The sequence below is a fragment of the Tachypleus tridentatus genome, chromosome 13 (assembly GCF_004210375.1).
Source record: "Tachypleus tridentatus isolate NWPU-2018 chromosome 13, ASM421037v1, whole genome shotgun sequence".
NCBI lineage: Eukaryota > Metazoa > Arthropoda > Merostomata > Xiphosura > Limulidae > Tachypleus > Tachypleus tridentatus.
The window spans coordinates 247,288,317-247,305,445 of NC_134837.1; the positions used below are offsets into that span (position 1 = coordinate 247,288,317).

At 30.6% G+C, this 17,129-nt stretch overlaps 1 protein-coding gene across 1 annotated transcript in view; it reads right to left on the minus strand.

Moving 5' to 3' along the window:
- Positions 1–17,129, minus strand: part of LOC143236505 (uncharacterized) — a 147,855-nt gene that overhangs the window by 120,862 nt on the left and 9,864 nt on the right. Inside the window, exons 3-7 of the mRNA XM_076474802.1 lie at positions 12,315–12,395; positions 10,492–10,513; positions 9,483–9,528; positions 7,208–7,332; positions 4,976–5,116 (exon numbers count right to left, since the gene is read on the minus strand). Coding sequence (XP_076330917.1) covers positions 4,976–5,116; positions 7,208–7,332; positions 9,483–9,528; positions 10,492–10,513; positions 12,315–12,395 — 415 coding nt within the window. The remainder of the gene's footprint in view (positions 1–4,975; positions 5,117–7,207; positions 7,333–9,482; positions 9,529–10,491; positions 10,514–12,314; positions 12,396–17,129) is intronic.

The window sequence follows — 17,129 nt, forward strand, 5'->3', positions numbered from 1 at the left end:
TAGTACAGTTTGTATCCTGTCAAGTAATAAAGAGACAACATAGTACATTTTTTATCCTGACAAGTAATAAAGAGACAACATAGTACAGTTTGTATCCTGACCAGTAATAAAGAGACAACATAGTACAGTTTGTATCCTGACCAGTAATAAAGAGACAACATAGTACAGTTTGTATTCTGACTAGTAATAAAGAGACAATATAGTACAGTTTTTATCCTGACAAGGAATAAAGAGACAACATAGTACAGTTTGTATTCTGACTAGTAATAAAGATACAACATGGTACAGTTTTTATCCTCACAAGGAATAAAGAAACATCATAGTACAGTTTTTATCCTGACAAGGAATAAAGAGACAACATAGTACAGTTTGTATCCTGACTAGTAATAAAGAGACAACATAGTATAGTTTGTATCCTGACCAGTAATAAAAGGACAACATAGTACAGTTTTTATCCTGACAAGTAATAAAGAGACAACATAGTACAGTTTGTATCCTGACCAGTAATAAAGAGACAACAGAGTACAGTTTGTATCCTGACCAGTAATAAAGAGACAACATAGTACAGTTTGTATCCTGACAAGTAATAAAGAGACAACATAGTACAGTTTGTATTCTGACTAGTAATAAAGAGACAACATAGTACAGTTTTTATCCTGACAAGTAATAAAGAGACAACATAGTACAGTTTGTATCCTGACCAGTAATAAAGAGACAACAGAGTACAGTTTGTATTCTGACTAGTAATAAAGAGACAACATAGTACAGTTTGTATCCTGACCAGTAATAAAGAGAAAACATAGTACAGTTTGTATCCTGACAAGTAATAAAGAGACAACATAGTACAGTTTGTATTCTGACTAGTAATAAAGAGACAACATGGTACAGTTTTATCCTGACAAGGAATAAAGAGATAACATAGTACATTTGTATCCTGACCAGTAATAAAGAGACAACATAGTACAGTTTGTATCCTGTCAAGTAATAAAGAGACAACATAGTACATTTTTTATCCTGACAAGTAATAAAGAGACAACATAGTACAGTTTGTATCCTGACCAGTAATAAAGAGACAACATAGTACAGTTTGTATCCTGACCAGTAATAAAGAGACAACATAGTACAGTTTGTATTCTGACTAGTAATAAAGAGACAATATAGTACAGTTTTTATCCTGACAAGGAATAAAGAGACAACATAGTACAGTTTGTATCCTGACCAGTAATAAAGAGACAACAGAGTACAGTTTTCATCCTGACAAGGAATAAAGAGACAACATAGTACAGTTTTTATCCTGACAAGGAATAAAGAGACAACATAGTACAGTTTGTATCCTGACCAGTAATAAAGAGACAACAGAGTACAGTTTTCATCCTGACAAGGATTAAAGAGACAACATAGTACAGTTTTTATCCTGACAAAGAATAAAGAGACAACATAGTACAGTTTTTATCCTGACAAGTAATAAAGAGACAACATAGTACAGTTTGTATCCTGACCAGTAATAAAGAGACAACATAGTACAGTTTTTATTCTGACCAGTAATAAAAAGACAACATAGTACAGTTTTTATCCTGACAAGTAATAAAGAGACAACATAGTACAGTTTTTATCCTGACAAGTAATAAAGAGACAACATAGTACAGTTTGTATCCTGACCAGTAATAAAGAGACAACATAGTACAGTTTTTATCGTGACAAGTAATAAAGAGACAACATAGTACAGTTTTTATCCTGACAAGTAATAAAGAGACAACATAGTACAGTTTTTATCCTGACAAGTAATAAAGATACAACATAGTACAGTTTGTATCCTGACCAGTAATAAAGAGACAACATAGTACAGTTTGTATTCTGACTAGTAATAAAGAGACAACATAGTACAGTTTTTAACCTTTTAAGTAATAAAGAGACAACATAGTACAGTTTGTATCCTCACTCGTGTGGATACTTCTCTTTTTTTTCGAAAATATTGTTGATTGTTTTGTGTGTGTGTGTGTGTGTGTGTATGTTATAATTTTCACGTTAAGGTACGTCAAAAAAAATTATTTGCATAACTGCTCGTATATTGGAACTGATAGCGCAGAGTGAACGCAGCTATTTAACAGCACCCTTCGCCCACTTTTGTGCTACTCCAATCGAATAATAATTTTCATACACATACATGTTTAAGGGTAATATGTAGGTTAAATTTTAGTTATTTAGAAATATTAACGTGCGTTTAAAATCTATGCATAAGATTTTAGTTTCATAGAGTCGAATACATCATATTAATAGTCTTATATAACTTCATCACAATTAATACTCCCATACTCTTTCCTGCATCTTTGAACTACCCTACAGTGTAGTTTCTGTTATAAACGTCTTCATCGTAAGGCTTTTTGGCCAAATCACAATACTTCTTCCTAAGAATATCTTCATAAGTATAAAAGAACTTTTTCCCAGAACCCGGTTTAACGGTAAGATCATACAAATATTTATAGAAGTTGAATCCAACGACTTGAAAAGTATGCACTCAAATGGAATAACATGAATATTCCCCTTTCATTCTTCATCTGCTTTAGGTATGCAGTGATTTAACGGGAAGTTTCCACACAAACAACCTTTTCATTATTTTTTTTCAAGAAGGTAATTCTGTACTGTTGCTCGAAGAACGTGAACTACAGAATTTTCAATCCGAGGACTCTCAGCTGTTACAAGAAAATGTCGTACTCTTTTTACCATTATTGAGGTATGTCTTGTTGCATGTTTTTGATGTTTTTTTCCGATAGTCGTGGTAGCCCTTGTTTAATACATTTTCATTTATTTTCCGTTACCATAAAGCACGAAAAATATTCCCATTTCTGAAACTCCAAATCCACAACGTGAACACAACCATGTGATCTAAGTATAGAAATATTCTGTATTAGAAAGGACCACTGTGTATCATTTCCAAAAGCGATCGAAAATATTATTCTTCAGTTTTTAACTTATCATAAGACATTTGCGGATGAGTCCTGTGCTTTGAACATGACAGCCTAATGACGGAACTAAACATTGTTAAATTTATATTTTGCATACGTAAGATCACTGTTTGATAATTTATATCGGTAGTGGTTGTCTTGATACAAAATAATGTTTTAGTCATTAATTTATCCTGAAGAGAAACAAAAAAAGTTACAAGATCGGTAAAATGAAAATCATAAAGGATTATACAGAACTCATTCTTTTGTTAATAATTCATGTCATTCGAATTCAGTTTATTTTGTGTACTATGCATATTTTAAGATTTCAGCTCTCACACGTTAAATATAACAAATAACAACTTAACCTATCAAAATATCTTTGACAACCCATCTACCAATGAAGTTATCTCAAATTTCAATCTAAAACATTAACACATTTGAAGTAAATGGTGAAAATATTTTGGTTTTAGTGATATTTTAAGTTTTTGGTCTGGCATACCGGTTCCGGATGCATCTTTAATCAATATGTCTCATGTCTAATCGTTGCCAGCTTTCTTAATAAACCTTAATGTACAAATATATGATTTATACCCCGTTATAAAACTGTTCACTAACAACTTGCCGTTCAGTTCTACAATATTTTGCAGCAATTATGTGTAAAATTGTTGTCAAATTGAGTTATATATACATATCAAATATGTCATAGAGTACCTTTAAATATAGATATGTTTTTTTTTAAGTACATCATCATAAAAATGTTTAGTTAAAAAAACACTTAAAAGTCCGTTTTCAATAACACATAAAAACATGATTTTGACGCAGATGACATAAATCATTTTATTATTTAACGAAAGTAACAGCTCAAATTATGTTATGTCAGTCATGTCATATGTTGATGTTTGAAAAGCTGAAGAAAACGCAATCCTTAGGCTACTTTCACCTGTACGTAGTTATTGTAGTTAAATGTAGTAAACGTTATCATAGTAAAAAATCAAGTTTCTGGTATTCCTTTCTAACACATACTTTGAATCCTTCTTATATATATTCGATTTTTTTTATGTATTCACTCTTCACGTTAAAATTATCTGTGGTTCAGGAAACCATTTTAAACTTTCCACCTTTAACCTCTCTTTCTATTTATCTTAGTTTTACTGCTCTTCATCTATATCTCTTTGATAGCGTACTTTCAAGCTTAAATATTATCCTAAAATAAATAGAAATAAAGAAGTAGGAACCCAAATTCTTACAGAGAAAATACTCTGTGCTGCTTTTGGTTATACTATAGAATTAATTGACCAGTATATGTTACTTTACTTAAATCAGTATAGATATATTGCATCTGTATTTACAACCTTGACTATTTTCTTGATTAGTTTTAATTGGCGACTTGTTTGTACTTTCACTGAAATAATTTAAAGACCTTTAGATCTGTTAAAATGTAATTTTTTAATTATCGTACGAGTACTTAAAAGACTTTCTTATCAATACCATGCAGGACATTAACCCGATATCTAATTACATACCATACGATTTATAGATACCAAAAGGTGTTAATTTTCCAAATGAAAGGCGCAGACAACAAAATCGGCTATATTTGTCTAGCCTAGGTCTGAGATTTTTCTAATTTAATTTATAAAACCATGAAGTAGATATCAAAGATTTCTTAGTTATTATTAGACATGAAGTGCTTTTGTTAATTCGCAAATTTCATTAAAGTATTTGAATCCTAAAAATAAAGAATAAATCATCAAATATGTCTTCTACATACATATATTTATCAAATGGATTTAGTATTTTGTTAATGCAATCAAAATTTTATTATGACTAGATATACTATCATAAGTTAAATTTTTGTGTTCAAAGACAACAAAAATAATTTTTCTTTCCAGCTTCTGAATTTCCTAATACATTTTATCAGAATCACTTTTAGTTTCATTTAGAAAAAAGACAAAATATATTAATTTAAAAATTATTAACCTCGCATTTACTATTTCCAGGTTTGTCTGATTTTAAAAAGAGTTCATACTTACGCAGATATTCCCATTGACCTTGTCTGTAATCAATACCTAAAACAGTAATGTTTTTCATATCTTTTTCTGACCAAAATCTCTCTAGTTGAAATTCTTCATTTCCTGATATAGGAGTCACCCAGTAACGATCTCTGACGGTATCTAAAGAAATATATGTTTAATTGTTTTACCTTTCAGAAATAACAAATCAACATATTTTACTTTAGTCAAAGAAATGATAAAACTCTATTATATATGGCCTATCTTTTTTGGAGGAAACTTTGGAGGGCACTATCATTGTGTATCATCTTTCTCAATGTAGAAAATAAAAGCTTTTATAGATACGTACATCAGTATTAACACTGAAGAGATTTTAAGAATTCTAGTTTTTTCTTTCTTTAGCAGACACATTTTTGGATATATTTGAAAAGATTTTAGAGAACAATATCCAATCTGTTTATGGGGAAAGAACTTCTTTAGAATACAAATATGGTGTAGAAAATTTTCTTTTTCACAAATAACGACCTCACGCAACTTTTTGTTTGAGATTAAGCAAATAGCTACACAAGAGACGAACTGTGCTTTGCTCACCACGAGTATAAATATCCGTTTTATAGCGTTGTAAGTCCCTAAACATTCCGCTTTGCTATTGGGGGGAACCTGATTTGTATGTAAAATATTTCATAATTCCACGTGAAGTGATTAGTTTAATATGTGCATGTACTACACCACTTGAAATAATATTTATTTTATTTTTATCTGGTATAATGAAAGGTTTCAGAAAACAAAAGTATATAAGGAGCACCAGAAATCAAATTAAGAGCGGAAAATACCTCGTATGAACAAACAGATCAAAAAGGCAGTTCATCTTGGATTATTTGTGGTAAAATCGCTTATATTGATCGATTACTCCAAGTGACAAAAACATACCCCTTTCAAACTGTTATGGAGAGAAGTGGTACACAGCGACCACATTTGGCACATGGACTATAATGTTTAAGTAAGAAAACACATTATGATGATATAATAAGTTGGCAAACAAAGATTTATAAACGTAATATTCATATTATTTAATGGCTTGATAATCTCTTTAGCAATATATAGCATAAAGTGGTTTATTTATTTGTTTGTTTGAAGTAAAATATTAACCACGTACCTTCAATATATTTCAGGTTTTTTATGTACGTGAATTTATTTCGAAATAGTTCTTCAAGAACAGTTATCTATTTCTGGTTCTTTATCTTGCTTGTAAATTTGACCTTCGTAGGTAAAATAAATGTTGTTTTTTTATTTTTCAGGGGTATCTTGTAAAGTTGATAAAACGTCTCTTATAAGGTTGTCTTGTTCCAGTGTTTCTTTTAAACAGCTTAAGGCTTATTCAAACGGCTTTTTGAGGTAAAGAAATATTTAATGTCCAAAGCCACCAAAATATTTTTGTTTTAATTGAGCGTGCTTAATCCTACTACAAAGGGTGGAGAATTTTATGAAACGATAGCAAGAGAGTTTAATCTCTTAACCTAGAAGTTAGCAACGTTTTGAACTGGAAACTTTATGCTGGGTATTATTTATTTTTCTGTTGTTTTCCTAACAACAAGCAAGTATACCTATAGTAACGTCATAATGTTTAAGTTGTTAACATTTAGGTTATTCAACAAAAATGTCGTGACCTTCATTAATATTTTATTATATAATTAAATATCAGCGTAAACGTAAGTCTGATAACATTAGACTACTAATTGTATCTCATTATTATTAGTATATATATATGTATGTGTATGTGTGACTCTGTAAATTGTTTTATGGTTTGCCGTTGCAAAAATTTAAATTATAGCTTCTACTTATGTCGTTAGAGTTACATATTAGTATTTCTAAAATAAACTTTTAATTTTTTTTCTCAAATACTATACCAAAGAAATTGTTACAGAAGTGGTTATATGTAAGTAAAATAGGAAATATTCTGAATGGATACTTTTCATTGTTGGACTAAAAATGTTTAAGAAGTCAATTACTTGTTAAACTAATTGTGGAATTTGTTGGCTTCTAGTTAAGCAAAAAACTACACAACGGATTATCTATGACATGCCCATCAGTGGTATCAAAACACGATTTTCAGCATATCACTGGGGAAGGCGGATAATTTTGTAACATACGGAAAAGTTTGCTAAAATAAGAATTTATTTTGAATAAACTCTTTTTACAATAAGATTAATCAGTTGAAAAAGTGAACTGACATATTTTCAAATTGTTACAAACCTGGACATAGTGTTGTGGTGTTGGGAGTTTCTTCCACACAATACTTAATTTCGGGACAGTATACAAAGTTGACTGGACAAGAGAATTTTTGTAATGCTTCGTCCACACTTGATGGAGGGCAAGTCCTAAGGATAAAGCATCCGATTTCAAAACAGTAGAAAATTTCATTAAACGATATTATAATAGTTAAAGAAACTGTCAAAGAGTGTCATCATACTTTAAATAGTAATGTGAACAAATACAGGAAATCGGTTTTATAGACATTTTGACGATTTATGTTGATATCGTCACAGATATAAGTGAAAAATAATAATCATGGGCAAGTGTGTGATGTGCAAATCAAAATCACATGAGTAATATTTGGCATTATTATGTAAAACTTATTTGTACTGGAATATTTATAGTTTTTTTGCATATTTTGAGAAATGATGAAAACAGCATTGTCCAGTTCCAAAGATATTTCTAAATTACAGTTAAAGGCACGTAGCTGAGTGATTTGATGTTGATTGTGTTTTCGAGTTGAGTTGAATTGTTATGAGGATAAGACTTTGCGACTTGTGTTAAGTACATTTAACAATTGACTCCACCTCTAAATACTCAAAAACAAGAGATTAAATACAAATGTTTTAACAACTTTGCCATTTTTGAGTTATCTGGTCACTCTGTTTTTCTAACAATATAAGGGCCCTGCCATGTACAATGCCCGCTTGGTTTAAAAATAACAATGTCAACGTAAATAGAACATTTGTTTCTTTATTCGTTTGAACTTTGCGCGATGCTAAACGAGGTTTGGTTTAGAATGTACTCCCATCAAGATCCCAGCTCTGAACTTCATGATCTATTTATTAAAAATGTTAAGAAATATCAGGCCACAGTTTACAATGATTTCTAGGTAACCAAGCTTTTTAAACGAAAAAAAAATACACAAACTCCATTAGATTCCGACAGAGTGCCAACAATTATTAAGGCAAAGAACTTTAATACATAGTACAAAGATAATATTCACTATAACCCTTCTACCTTTGATGACTAATTTAGCTACATACTTTTTAGTAGGTTTTTTGATATAAAATAAAGTAAAAATTCACAAAGTTCTATTTGAAACATGTCGATTTCTTTATATGACAACTATTTTTAAATATTAAATTCAGAAAAATTACACCAAAACAGCAGATGATATAAAGTTGGAGTTGTATTCCCAGTATGATGTTACCGAAAGGCAATAAGTTTTCAGACGTAAATGTTACATAGTATATTTATACACTCATATCATAAAGATCTTTTACTACCAGGGACTTAGAAGTTCTGTGATGTTATTTTTTTTCTTCTCAATGTCCTTAGAAAACAAAGGAGTATTGATCAAGCTGGGAAAGCAGGACCACGTAAGGAAATATTAAAAATGATCATCCTCTAGTTTTAGGGAAAGTGTACAGCGTTTGGTAAGAGGTGACAATCATAAAACGTGAGTGGCAAAATCTTTCCACGTTTACAGGCAACAGTAGGCAACAACATCCAGTAAAACTTCATTCTAAAAGATCGACAAAGATATAAAAGTTGTTTATATGACATATCTATTGAAGCGTCATTTATCACACCTGAAGCAGTTGGGTATCCATTCTAATCCATACACCAATAAACAGCGTGACCATATATTGAATGCATTATAAAAAGCCGTAGAAAAAATATAATGCATTTGTTCACACATTAACTTTATGACAAAACGTTTTTTAAACAAAACTTAGCTGCATGGATATTGTAAAATCAATAGTTCTTAGATAAAACGTGAATGGATGTAACGACATATATTTTAACGATGTAGTGTGTTTCAGATATGTCTATCTGAATATGGACTTTTCATATACAAATATATGCATTAATAAAGCTTTAAAAACTATTCTAAGTTAACATCTTGTCAGAGCAAGAATGAATGAAGCTACATTAATATATTTTAAAAGTAATAAGCTATTTTTTTATTTAACAGAAAAATTAGATTTCCAAGTTTTTCAACTTCAGGTGAAGTGAATAATAGAGTTTCTTACGACGTGATTATAGTTTAATCATATATAAGGTTCATAATGCTTATATATGGTATAACAAGATTTGATATAATTAAATCTTAAAAAGAAATTCTTTGTAATTAACATTTATTTAACGAATTCTGTACATATAAACACATACACAAAGATATATATTAGTTAAATTGAGTTAATTCAGATAGTTTTAAAGATTTTCCTTTTAACACTTAATTTAACAACTAGGTTGAAAAAATTTATACCTCGTATATTTATGTTCCTTCACCTCTTTGTCTGCTGCTGAATTTGCTAAAGAAGGAAAATGAAGGTTCAAAACAGGCATTAAAATTATGTGGATAAATTATTAACGTATTTTATTCTGGATGGATGCAATTTTTACTATTCAAAAGTATTTATTTCTATACGAGAATAAATGCAGTCATTTTAGTTAGATACTTTTTTTTTAATTTGAGGCAAAAGTATGTATGAAGAAAGATACAAAAACTAAAAAAATGGAGTTTCATCCATAGCATATCTTTGTGCCAATCACATATCTTTCGACATAAATTAATATATTTAGATGGTTCTCATTTACAAAAGCAAGTTTTAACTATTACTCAAAATAAACATGATTGAAAGTTCAATAATTGTTTTATTTTAGGTACTTTGTTTTATTTTAGAGCAAGCCTACATAATGGACTTCGTGTACTCTGTCCTCCTACGGAGATTCGAGCTCGGAATTTTAGGATTGTAAGTCCGTAAACTTAAAACTGTTTCCCTGGAGATCTTCCAGGTGCACATAAACATATAAGGAGGAATTTTTTCACATAAATATAATTCAGAAAAACAACTGTTTCATTAGATAAACCAGAAATATGAATAAAATAGCTTAAGAAACGTTTACCATAATCACATTGACGTGTGACATAATTAGAATTTAGTGTCTACATTGCTTTTATCTTTGGTGAATTATTTATGTTGCATAATTATTTCAGTACATAATAACTTAAATTTACCGATATTTGTATCATGATTTATTTTTTACTAAAACAAGTGCCTGATAACAGCCACTCACATCTAGCCCTTGAATAAATATTTCTGACGTATGTTCGTAGATCCCTGATATTAGATCTTAAGTTTTATTTTATTTTGTTAAACAAAGTTTTACAGTGAACTTTCAAAGACATACTTTACTTAGGATTTCTTTATCAGGACCTTAAGTATTTTGATAATACAATACACGTGTGATTAACATAGGAAAAATAATCTCACCTTCATTTGTCTTGTTGACACCCTATAAAAGTCATAAGAATTTATTAAGATTCAAGTGGTGAGTAACTAATACATACATATATATATATATATAATTTAAAATATGTAATATGAATAGAAGTACACAACTAGTGTTCTAAAGATAAATATTGCACAAGACTTACTAACTGATATGAGAAAGAATGATTTCCTATAATATGTATAAAGTATTTTGAAACCAAAAATTAATTTATCTCATTATGTAATAATATTAAATTTGTTTTGTTTTTGAATTTCGCGCAAACCTACAAGAGAACTATCTGCGCCAGCCGTCCCTATATAGCAGTGTAGGACAAGAGGGAAGAAAGCTAGCCATCACCACTCACCGCCAACTTTTGAACTACTCTTTGATTACCAACCAAGAGAGCGATTGACCATCACATTATAATGCTCCCACAGCTGAAATGGAAAGCATGTTTAATGTGATTGATATTCAAACCCACGATCATCACATTACGAGTACAGCGCCTAACCCACCTGGTCAAGCTGGGCATTTATAAGATGTTCCAATCAAGATATCGAGAAGGTTTTTGATTGTTTGGAGAATGTTAACCACAAAGCTACATAATGAGCGACAGATTCTCTGCTAAAATCGGAAACTGAAACCAAGTTTATAGCATTATAAGTTCTCAAACACACCGTTGTGATTTTTCTTCGCAAGCAAACTATATATATATGTATATATATATATACATATTTGTGTATTTACACATATTACCGTTTTATTTAAATACACACACCCACATTCATAATACAAATTCTAAATTTTTATTCTGTTTTAATATGGTACAAGTGATAAGAAATATTTTTCTTGGAATTTAATAAAAGAACGAGGAAAGATGTCCAGTAATGTAATGTTATAGATAGAGGCACGAACTTTCCCCTTTCGAACTTTCATGCTGTATTACACTAATATTTCATCCAATGGAAACGTATACGTGTTATGTTTAGTAATAACGCCATTTTTGTTTGTCATTAACAATATGCAATCCACTACCTTCCTGCTCAGTTGAGCTCCGATTCAAGGCACATTAAGATTGTCAAATACGGACCGTTCGACCCAGAGGAGGAAAAGGTCCAGTGAGAACTGAAACCAAGATCACGATCACACAGTACGTTCGACCAATTCCTTATACCTTTACATTGAATTTTTAGGATGTCCAACTGATCTCTCATACTAAATATAATCGCGTTCTCAACTAATTATCACTGTGTGAAAAAGAAAAAGTATCAGTTAATGAATGTAAAGTAGGTCTAAAACTATAGTTTACTTAACACATTCACTCCCAAGATTATATTTGTGAAATTTCGCTCTGGTCCACTATTTTCAACAAGAATTAATAGTTGAAATTTTTGTGATTTTTATATATATGTATATACACATACATAATCAGTTTTTTGTATAGTGATGTATATTATCTCACTGCTTTTCTGCCTAAATATTATCTTAAAACCATAGCAAAAGACACAAATATCTCTTTAAAAATTTAAAATACTGTGAATTGCAGTTGACTAGCATACATTTAAAAACATATTGTGCCTCACTCATATATGAATCATTCGGTACGATACCGAAAAACCATGTTGCTCAAGATAGTGAAAGTTTTAATCTTATTTTCGATAATTTGAGCTTTTTCATAAAAAAATAACATTGACTATTATGTAATAATTATATCGGTTCGATTATAAAAAGTATTCCATTGCTTCCTAAGTTATGTCTTTCATTATCTTGTAACAATATTTTATATACATATATTAATTTGGGTAGATGCTCATATACTTACGTAATTCTTCAAAGATCTTGAGAGTTTCACAAAGAGAAATCCAGGATCACATTCACATATTTGTCTCGTTCTTTGTTCTTCCTGTGGTACATATGTTACATGAAATAATTATATATGCTAAAACAATGAAATTTAGGGAGAAAATTCTAATATTGCATAAAAAATGTATCAGAATATCATTCTAAAATTCGAATGATTAAGAATTTGATGAAACATAGTTAAATGAGCGCCAACTGCCTCTGCAAGTGTAGAAGGCGACATTTCCAAACCCTTACGTCTTATGTCTTCAGTTTAATATGTGTTAATTATATCATTAATAAGCCCTATACTATCTCGCACAAAAGATGCCGCCACAACTGAATTCATTAAAGATGATGAGGTTAAAGCTCCACGTTTTCTCAACTGATGGCGAGTCGTTAGGGGCGCGTTGCTAGGCTGCTTTTACACGCGGCCGTAATTATGAAATGGTACCAAGAATAGAGGACGTATTTATAGGCAGCAATCACCCATACCATGCATTTTTTCAATATTAGCGAAATTAATCCGATTGTAAGTTAAATCTTTTATAATTAATTCATCTTAAAAAGGTGCTTGATACTAATTAATTAAATCAAATATAATTAATTCAGCAAATAATTTATAATTAAAACAAGTCTTGAAAAATAACTCTTAGCCATCATTCAATTATAAATAAATCCACTTCTAAAAAACATTCTCTTAGTACTAATTTATTAATTCATTTATAATTGTTTTATCCCATAAAAGAAGATACAATTATTTAAACTTGATCAATCAAGTATTTTCATTGAAATGGATTATTATTTATTTTAACATGATGACAACCTACATTTTACCAAGCATGCAATACATGTCTGTAGATTTAAATCGAAAATTGTGTAATAAATAAAATTTATATAAGACAATCGTGAATAAAACGTTTATTATGTAATAATTAAAACGTTTGTTGGTATGTGACAAGATATTTTACCCTTGTTACTCGACATTTTCACATGTTAAAACTATTATTTTAGCGACTGTCGTAAGGATTTAATACAAGTCATCCATGTATAAGTTTAATCATTGTTATAAAACCATGATCTGTCATAAAAATTTTAAATGAATGTCTTACTACTTATTCGTTCATTTTCTAGATAAGCATTTATCACCTACAAAGACATATAAATTTTGCCAAAAGTATGAAATACACTTTTTTTTTCAAAAATCATACACAACGGATAATCGACTTTCAATTGAATATAATAAATGATCTAATTAGTGATTACTATTATTTCAAACGCCAAAATTTTCGGACTGTCTTTCGCTAAACACACATACATATGTCTAAATGCCGTTTATTTTATACGTTCACAAGACTAACAAACTGATGTCTGTGTAACATTACTTCAAATATCAGAAGAAGGTATTGTTACCGTGCTCTGGACATACTGAGTGTCAACAAAACTTAAGAAACTAAATTACTAGGCATGACTGGATCCTTCAACGTTACGAATAACAAAAGAGAAGTTCTGACTTGACCACGTGATTTGCACTTCATTGTGCTGTAACGCTAACTTAAAAAAAATATATGTAAGGTTGGTGCCACAGAAAATCATATGCTTAGAATGAACAAATAAGTTTTGCAGGACTACATAGCAAGACCATAAAATCAAGTGGTTAAAACTTTGATAACAATTCAGTGTTAATACGAAAAACGTTGGTTACTGTAATCATTTTATAACAACAAACTCTAATTTCACTTTCACCAAATACCATATCAGGTGTACAAAAAATACTCCTTCACCTTTTTTTCATTTGAGTAATATTTCACCTTTTGCTATAACTAAAATTAATAAATTAAAATCAATGGCTTACTGATTACACATATATGTTCTTTTAAAAGTTCGATGAAAACATTGAAACTAACTCACAGGACCATACGATTTTCGCTTGTGTCAAAAGTGATAATGCGTACACTTATGCTGTAAAAGAAGGATCATGACATCATACTCTCAACACGTCATCAGTGGTGTGAAATAAAAACCTGTCACTATTTTAAGGGTCGTCACATACTATTTTTTTAATTACTTTACTAATACTTAACATAGAAAGAATTATAATTTTCTATAGATAATTCACTTTAAAACGTACCATAAAATAAAACACATAAAACTTTGTAGCCTTAATTCCATGTCACTGAGAGCCACTGAATATGAAAAAAAATACAAAGTTATTTTTGATAAGTAACATTTTAGTCAACCCTTGACGCTTCTCTATCCTTAGGTTATCTTAACATGGTCACTGACACAACACTTGAAGGTAAGGTATGTAGTAACTGCTGTATATACTTGTTTTATCACATTATTAGTCACATAGAAAAACACTACAATACTGAAACTTTAGTTGATAATCATAATAGTAATTCAACCTTTAGTTATAGATCAAGTAATTATTCTTTGACTAGACTATTCAAAACAATACAATGAATGATGAAGCTTCAATCAAGAACATTACCACAACATTAATATTAATATACAGTAAGTATCAAACTTTGATGCAAAATCTAAGCCCTAAAAAAATATCCAGTGATGTTAGTATTAACAGGCCTATATCGCTACCAGTACTTAGAGTCTCTGATAAAAGTGTTAAAACACATCCCACGTTAATAATGGTATAAGAAATTTAAATTTTTGATAAAAATGCCCCCAGTCACTTCTTACGCATCCTGTTTAATCCATCTCTAAGTGCAATGTTCATTTGGATCTTTTGGAAATCAATCATTATTCCTATTGTCCCCATAAACGTTGATGATATTAACAATCAAGCAAATTACAGGATTATAAGTATTTTAAAATGGATAGAAACGTTATATGAAAAGCAGTCACAACAACTTTACTGTTTCAGGCAAACCAAATAAATTATGGACTGACATACAAAAAGTGTCCAGAAATGTCAAACCACTAATCACTCGGTCAAATTAACCGACGCTGTCCACCATAACTTTAACAAATATCATGTAACAACAGTCTCATTTCTTGATGTTTAAAATTCATTTGATAGTGTTTGGCACAATGGCCTTGGAAAGAAACTATCGAATAATAATAAACAAGTTTATTCTAAAGCTAAAATAAACAACATCTCACCTCCTAAATTACATATAAGAGTCCAACAAGGTTCTGTATATAAATTTTCCTGAATTTACTGAACATTCCGCTTCGCTTTATTGCAATGAAGTGGTCATTTGGAGTACGTCACGTGACCCGCGTATAGTAGCCTCCCCAAAAAATACAAGTCTTCGTAGATTATATAACTAAATGATGTAATACTTGACAAATATTACTAATTCTATTAAATATTCAAATTACAGTATACAGCTGTACTTAAAGGAAAGATGAAAAAGTTAATCAAATGAAGCTCATTCTCTATGAAATACACTAATTGAAATAAATTTAAGCGATAACATTCATCAACAGGTTTATATGGAATTCTCGTATTCAGGAAATAATTTAAAAATTAAACTAAAAAGTAAATTAACTGAAGATAATAGTTGGTTGAGCTAAAAGATGTGATGCTCAAACACATTAATAATCTTCAAAAATGTACATTAGATCATTTTTAGAATATAGTAGTGCCATTGCAAGCAAAATGTTCCATAATTTATACCAATTATTGGGGAAAAAAACACAGCTAAATGCAATTACAATAGCATACCGTCTTACCATTTACACACCAGGTTCATAGATTCATAATATCATTAAGATTAAACACGAAAAATGCAAATGTTGTAATTCCTGCTCAGTAAAATCAAGAAATTAGCTGAAACATTCGAATCAATGAAAGAACACATAGGCCTGGCATGGCCAAGCGCGTAAGGCGTGCGACTCGTAATCCGAGGGTCGCGAATTTGGGCCCGAGTCACGCTAAACATGCTCGCCCTCCCAGCCGTGGGGGCGTATAATGTGACGGTCAATCCCACTATTCGTTGGTAAAAGAGTAGCCCAAGAGTTGGCGGTGGGTGGTGATGACTAGCTGCCTTCCCTCTAGTCTTACACTGCTAAATTAGGGACGGCTAGCCCAGATAGCCCTCGAGTAGCTTTGTGCGAAATTCCAAAAAACAAACAAACAAAACAAGAACACATATTCCCCTTCAACACAAATCAAACACTTAATAATACAAACAAACCATTATGGGCAAATTTTACTTTTCCCTAAACCCTCTCCGTAAAGTTCTAGAGGGCGCGACATAGTGCTTCATCTCACAAAATACGAGAACCTATCCATTCAACTTTGCGCAGCTTCTTCAAACTGCTTGATGCGGTCAACTAGAATTAGAAAGTAATCATTCGCTCCCAAAAAAGCATTAAAACATTATCAATAAATTATAAAAACATGAAATCACTTAGCCGAATGTGGAGCCAGGATAAATCCAAATTTCTGTACATTATTGGTTTAAATCCAAATATCTACCTAGATAACGAATGAACACACTAACCAGAAGACAAAAAACAGAAAAACGATTTTAAGTGTAGTCTCCTACACTTGTGTTTTCAACATCTGGTAGTTGACGTCCTTTCAATTAAGCTTCGTCATGAGTACTCTGCCTAAACAATCTATCAAATGTTACGAACATGTTTCTGTTATTCAGTTTCATCGTATTTTGCACTTGCTATTTTTTGGTACTCCACATACAATCTTCAAATTTAATCATTATATATTCTGTAGATGGTGTAAATAGTGGTAACTCATTTTGAAATATTTGGTCCATATATTTCAGTTTATAGATACACGGCCACATAGCCAGAATGATACCAGTCGTTC